General features: G+C 41.8%; 1 protein-coding gene across 1 annotated transcript; it reads right to left on the reverse strand.

Annotated features, from left to right (window-relative positions):
- Positions 1–5307: 5307 nt before the first annotated feature.
- LOC131153858 (uncharacterized) lies at positions 5308–5886 on the reverse strand. Its single transcript, XM_058106308.1, has one exon. It carries the CDS (start codon positions 5884–5886, stop codon positions 5308–5310), a length of 579 nt encoding a protein of 192 aa, XP_057962291.1.
- Positions 5887–7251: the final 1365 nt, after the last annotated feature.

The following is a 7251-nucleotide window of genomic DNA, read 5'->3' on the forward strand; positions in this document are numbered from 1 at the left end:
TCATGAGAACGGGCTTGAGTTTGTTTTCAAAAAATGGGCTTTGATTGATTTTTAAAATGGGTCGACCTGCTTTAGAAAAAATAGGGCCCAAGTCAATTTTAAGACAGGTCGACCCACTCTCCCTCTTTTTAAAAAAATAAGGCTTGAGTTTATTTAAATGGTTGGGTTTGGATTGAGTTTTAAAACAGGCTGGCCCAATTTCCCCTTTTTTAAAAAAATAAGGCCCTAGTTTATTTAAATGGTTGGGTTTGGATTGAGTTTTAAAACGAGTCGGCCCACTTCAGATAAATAAGGCCCAGGTAATTTTTAAAACGAGTCGGCCCACTTTTCTTTTTTTTTTTTAAAATAAGGCCCGGGTTTATTTAAATGGTTGAGCTTTGTGCAAAGCAATTGGCTCCGGGTTCTTTTAAAGCGGGCCCTAGGAATAAATACGCCCCCTTTTTTTATTTTTCTTTTTTTTTCTCGGGTTTAGATATTATGACCGCTCCACGTCTCTTAAAATCTATCTCGGAATTTTTTCCGCCACCTTGTGAACATAATCCTCCACTGACAGTTGGGGGACTTCTCAATGCACATCGACCCTCTATTCCTCCTATCATTCACACACTTTAAAACATACATAGCTAGGCAGTCTCAATATTATTCTATTTAACCCACTTCCTCTCATACCTAAACATTACAGGCAAACTCCCTGGGTAATTGCAACCTATCTTTGGCCACCCTATGTTACGGAAACCGTGCCTTAACCATTTAAAAAAAAAACTACTCTCAATCATTTCTCATGGCAAGGTTTTCATCTTCCAAACTGGTTCCTGATTTGAATGTGGCACCGGAGGTGCCAACTCGTCCTAATGTCCTTAGCTCCTTCTAGCTCCCTCCTCAGTTTCAAAATGAAATGCTGAGGAATGAGACAGTACTGGCCACGATGTCTGATGCTGGTGTAGCTATCCAGGCACTCTATCATAGTGCCCAAGCAATGACCTCGACATCTCACTTGGCCCTTCGTTTGCAAAAACAAAACGAAACCACGACCCTTCTCGGAAATGAAGTCTACCTCTTACAACAGAAATACTAAGAGGAACAACAGAAGATGAGGGACTTAAGGCAAGAAAATAAGATGCTGAAATGGGAGGTCGAAGATTTGAGAAGAATGGTGGTTGTTTACTCCAACGACCTTGGGTCTAAAATAGTCAAGTTGGAGAAAAGCCGGGAGGACATCCAGCAGGAGCATGAACAGCTCAAAACCATAGTGCATGAAAAAGGCCAGACTTCTCGTTCCTCAGCCTGAAAAGGGAAGTAGAGAGGCATGAAGAGCCGTGATGTTATGTGTTTATGTTGCCATACGAGGCATGTAAATGTACACCTCCCCCCCTTTTTTTGGTTTAATTTGGTTTTGGGGGAGTTTTGGTTGTAATCTCCCAGAACCGTAACTCTAACCGCGGTATTCCTCTGCCATAAGTGAGGGTAATTAATAAAATTTGGGTTTTTTTTTTTTTTTACCGAACATAGTTGTCCCACTAAGGATGATCAATTGGAAAAGAAATGTTGAGATTCCTTTTTAAAGAATAAGCTCACGTGCAGGGTTCTAAGTCCTAAAAAATTGCTCCATTGGGGATAATCAATCGGGAATGAAATTTTGAGGTTCCTTGGCCATTTTTAAATTACCCACTTTGAGACTCAATAACCAATGCCTCAATTGATTCTTGGGGTCAACTGCCACAGTTTGAAAGTATGTCAATCTGTGCATAGGGTCAGCTGCCCCAGTTTCAAAATCTATCCTTGTGTTAAGGGTTAATTGCCTCAACTTCCAAGTAACTTTTAGTGTGCCTGGGGTCAACTGCCTCCAGTTTTCATAGATGTCAAGACAAAAATAGCTCGGTTAAGGATGCGAAAGGATTATTCAAAAGTTTATCTAACCAGACAAGTATGAATGAATGGTGCTCTACTGCTATATGTATGCATGTTACTAAATTGTGATGCTTGAATGCAGGGGCATGTTGTTATATATACATGATGCCCGTTACATGATATGTCTGTATGCTGCTACCCATAATGGGATTGCCTTTCACTAAATGCATGAAATGCATGAGGATGCGTGAAGTGCATGCATGAAATGTATAAGAATGCATGGCCTTTCTTCTTGATCCCGGATCTTGGCCACACTTTTAAGTTCTAGTCTGGCACGACGGTACTTGACTTCGCCATAATAGAACTCAATAACTGCCTCGGTTTCGTTCATTGGCTACTAGTCTTTACTGTGTTTCAGATTCTAAAAGGGTCCCGAAATCTATCCTAGTGTTTTCTTGTCGCAGCTCTGACCATTTTCAAATTTCTACAGGCACTCAAAATCTACCCCATTGTCTGACTGTCGGTACTTTCCAGAAGATACTCAACATTTGTTATAGTGTCTGGCTGTCTGTACTTTCTTCAAAATCTGAAAGATGCTCAATTTCTACCCCAGTGTCTGGCTATCGACACTTCAGATTCCAAAAGATACTCAAAATTTGCCCCAATGTCTGGCTGTCAGTACTTTCCATGATCTTCAAAACTCAGGGATTGTTCAAGATCTGTCCCGGTAGTTAATCACTAACGCTTCTAGTGATTCCCAAAACTTGAAGGAGTACTCCGAATCCGACCCAGTATTCCTTCATTACTAATGTTTGACATGCTTCAGGCTCCCCATTGGTGCCTGAACACCCTCCTGGTGTATTGGGTTCCTGATTTTTGACCTCAATAAACGGGGGATTCCTAACAATGAGAATAATTATGCATTTATGTCACTAATGTGCTGAATTAAGACGTCAAGCAGTGCGAAATAATTGTTCTGTTACATTCAAAATTTATTCAGGAAAAAGATAAGTTTCACAATAGCATTCCTTGTTCTCAAAGGTATCGACATTAATTTGTGAAAACTAAAATCTCCTGTTCTTGCGACAACTGCCCCAGTTTCAACTAGAAGGAGACTAACCCTTTTGGTACTGTAAGGTTGAATAATGCCCTTAGTTCCATTGTTTGCTCAAGGCTTATTTTGGTGCTTTGCTTCACGTTTCGATCTCTAGATGGTCTTTAAGACTCGGGACGAAATGTAGGCTCGGGGATTTAGGTTTCAAAAGAATAAGGAAACTAAGGCTCAAAAACGCATCCCATGGCAACAAATCCTACCCTAGTTTGGGGTGAGGCATTTTTTCAAGAGTTTGACCGAATTTGTCCTTTTGAACAAGCTGCCTAGACACCTTTTCGAGATCAGGTCATTATATAGTTCAGACTCAACATTGAGTCTAACAAATCATTTGAGACAACAATGTATATCAATCTAGTTAAGACTTTTATTTGGACCGTAGCGTAGGCTTCGGGTATTGGTTTGAGAAGAAAAGGATATAACAAGGCTCAAGCTTTGTTTGATCTAAAAGGGGGTCATCCTTGGTCAAAGATCACATCTCAAGCGTGTCCTCTTTTTTTTTTTCTTTCTTTATTTATTTTATTTTACTTATTTTTTCTTACCTTTTTCTACATTTTCTTCTTTTTGCTTTCCCTTTAATGGGGGACTCTTTAATTATATTTCAGCTTGAACTCCATTTGGGGACCAACTCTCTTTTAAAACTGCCCCAGCGTGGGGTGTGATCATTTTACGGGTTAGTCAATAAATGAGAACTTTTAGGCTCAAAGGGGCTTGCAAAGGGGTTCCTTCGATCTTCTTTTTGGGTAGTGGAAAAGATGGCTTGCCATCCCATCTGTAACCAATTGTTGTCTCGCATGATTTGCCAAACCCTTGAAAACCCCGACCCGGTTTGATTTTTGGAAATGACTTTATTTAAAGAAGAGAGTTTCGATTTTAAAACTCAAAAAGGTACATCAAGTGATTTAAAACATTGGGTTCTTTAAGGGAACTGGTGGTCCAAAAATGGTCATTCGTCATTTAATCGAAGCAATGAAAAAAGAGAGAACACATGAAATAACACCGTGATCCTTTCATTAATTTCCTTTGGAGATGTATACAACCATCAAGCATAATATTTCTTTACAGCATCAGAGTTAACAAGGTGCAATAGGTCGGTTCCGTCCATATTTGCCAACAATAGGGCGCCTCCTGAGAATGCCTTCTTTACCACATAAGGCCCTTCATAGTTAGGTGTCCACTTGCTGCGAGGGTCCGTATGAATCGGTAAAATCTTTTTCAGGACTAGGTCCCCCTCCTGAAACTGTCGGGGCCGCACTTTTCAGTTGAACGCTTTTATCATCCTTCTTTGGTACAATTGTCCATAGGCCATGGCGGCCATCCGTTTCTCCTCGATCAAGTTTAACTGGTTATACCAGGATTGTACCCACTCGGCCTCCACCAACTCTACTTCTTTCAGAATTCTTTGAGATGGGATCTCAACTTCTACAGGGACCACTGCCTCCATCCTGTACACCAAAGAGAAGGGAGTAGCGCCTGTGGAGGTTCTGGCCATAGTCTTGTAAGCCATCAGGGCGAAGGGAAGCTTTTCATGCCAATCTCTATAATTTTCTGTCATCTTCTCCAAAATGTTCTTAATGTTTTTGTTGGCTGCTTCCACCGCCCCATTCATCTGTGGTCTATACGGCGCTGAATTGTGATGCTTGACCTTGAACTGATTACATAGCTTGGTCATTACTGCGTTGTTCAGGTTCTTGGCATTATCCATGATTATTCTTTCAGGGATTCCGTACCGGCATATCAACTCTCTTTTGACGAAACGACTTGCCACATTCTGTGTGACATTGGAGTACGAGGTGGCTTCTACCCATTTAGTGAAATAATTGATTGCCACAAAGATGAAACAGTGTTCGATACTGGTCTTTGGGCTTATCGGCCTGATCACATCCATGCCCCAGGCTAAAAAGGGCAAGGTGTAGAGAGAACATGAAGTGGGGGCGGTGGGACTTGGATCCGATCACAATAAGCTTGGCACTTATGGCACTTTCGAGCATAGTCAATGCAATCTCTCTCCATGGTCATCCAATAATACCCGATCCTAAATATTTTTCATGCCAATGAGTGGCCTCCAGCATGGGTACTGCAGACTCCCTCGTGAACCTCACGCATGACTTGTCGAGCCTCCTATGCCTCTACACACTGTAGAAGGGTCATGTCATGATTTCTTTTGTACGAAACTTCTCCATCTAAGAAGAAACCCGTGGCCAACCTTTTGATAGTCCTCCGATCATTATTGGCTGCCCCTTCAGGATTCTCATTTTTATGGATGTAGGTTTTGATATCATTAAACCACGGTTTTCCATCGGCCTCCTCTATACCGTGTAGTGGGCAGGTTCGGGTTGTACTCTGATCTAAATAGTTTCGATCTTCACCCCTTCTTCTACCTTGAATAAAGCTGCCAGTGTGGCCAATGCATCAGACATTACGTTGTTTTCTCTTGGCGTGTGAGAGAAACTGATACTGTCAAACCCTTCTATCATCTTTTGAATGTGCTCTCGATACGGTACCAGCTTGGAATCCTGAGTTTCCCATTCTCCGGTCAGTTGGTGGACGACCAAGGTCGAGTCTCCTCTTACTATTAGTCGCTTAACACCCCGATCCAAAGCGGTCTGCAAACTCAATATACATGCCTCGTATTTGGCTATGTTGTTAGTACAAGGGAAGATGAGCTTAGCTACCACCAGATAATTTTTCCCATCTGGTGATATGAGCACCACGCCTATCCCATCTCCCCAAACATTGACTGCCCCATCGAACAACATCATCCATTCTTCGAGGTCTTCTTCCCTTTGGGTTAGGGAGTCTATATCTTGGTCTGGGAATTTGAACTCCATTGGTTGGTAATCCTCCACGGCTCTTTCAGCTAGATATTCCGCAATGCCACTACCCTTGATAGCTTTTTTGGTGACATAAGAAATATCATATTCCATCATCAACATCTGCCATCATGCTACTCGTCCAGTTACTGTGAGCTTTTCAAACACGTGCTTGATTGGGTCCATTTTGGAGATCAGCCAGGTGGAGTAATACAAGGTGTATAACTTCAGCCTACTGACCGTCCATACCAAAGCGCAACATGTTTTTTCTAGATCAGAGTACTTAGACTCATAATTTGTGAACTTCTTACTAAGGTAATAAATGACCCTTTCTTTTCTCCCGGTCTCATCATGCTGGCCCAATACGCAACCTATGGAGTTTTTTGAAATTTCCAGGTACAAGATTAACGAATTCCAGGAACTAGTAGCACCAGTACTGGGATATTCAAGAGGTACTCCTTTATTTTTTCAAAGGCCACTTGGCACTCTTCATTCCAATTTTATGGGTTGTTCTTTCTTAGCAGCTTGAAGATAGGTTCGCAGGTGGCGGTTAATTGAGATATGAACCGAGCAATGTAGTTGAGCCTACCCAAGAAGCTTCACACCTCCTTTTCGAACTTTGGGCTAGGCATCTCTCGAATGGCCTTGACCTTGTCAGGGTCTACCTCAATCCCTTTCTCATTCACTATAAACCCTAATAGCTTCTCGGACATAGCACCAAAGGTACATTTTTCGGGGTTTAACTTCAATTGGCACTTCCAGCCTCTCGAACAATTTTTCCAAGTTTAACACATGGTATTTCTCATTTCGTGACTTAACGATCATGTCATTGACATAAACCTCAACCTCATTGTGCATTAAGTCATGAAAGAGGGTTACCATAGCCCTCTGGTAAGTGGCTCTGGTGTTTTTTAGTCCGAATGGCATGACTTTATAACAAAAAGTCCCCTATAATGTGATGAAGGTCATTTTTTCCTTGTCCTTAGGTGCCATCATGATCTGGTTGTATCCCGAGAATCTATCCATGAATGAAAATAAAGCATGCCCTACGGTATTGTCCACCAGCACATCGATGTGCGGGAGAGGGAAGTTGTCCTTAGGGCTTGCTTTATTTAAATCCTCGTAGTCGACACAAACTCGTACTTTACCATTCTTCTTGATTATTGGGACAGCGTTGGCCATCCATTCAGGGTACTAGGCTACCTCCAAGAATCCTACCTCAAGTTGTTTCTATACCTCCTCCTTTATCTTGAGTAACATCTCCGGTTGCATTCTCCTCAGTTTTTGCTTTACTGGCTTTGAATCCGAGTGAAGTGGGATCTTGTGGGTTACTAAATCTGTGTCTAAACCTAGCATGTCTTGGTACGACCAGGCAAACACGTCCCAGTATTCCCTTAGTAATTCAATCATTTTGTCCTTTTCTTCACCCTTTAGTAGTGCCCCTATTTTCACCTGCTTGGGTTCTTCCTCGGTACAACA

Source organism: Malania oleifera, chromosome 4, assembly GCF_029873635.1.
Source record: "Malania oleifera isolate guangnan ecotype guangnan chromosome 4, ASM2987363v1, whole genome shotgun sequence".
Lineage (NCBI taxonomy): Eukaryota > Viridiplantae > Streptophyta > Magnoliopsida > Santalales > Ximeniaceae > Malania > Malania oleifera.

Coding starts and splice junctions, on each gene's coding strand:
- LOC131153858 (XM_058106308.1), bottom strand. CDS start 5,886: ATGGAATATGATATTTCTTATGTCACCAAAAAAGCTATCAAGGGTAGT.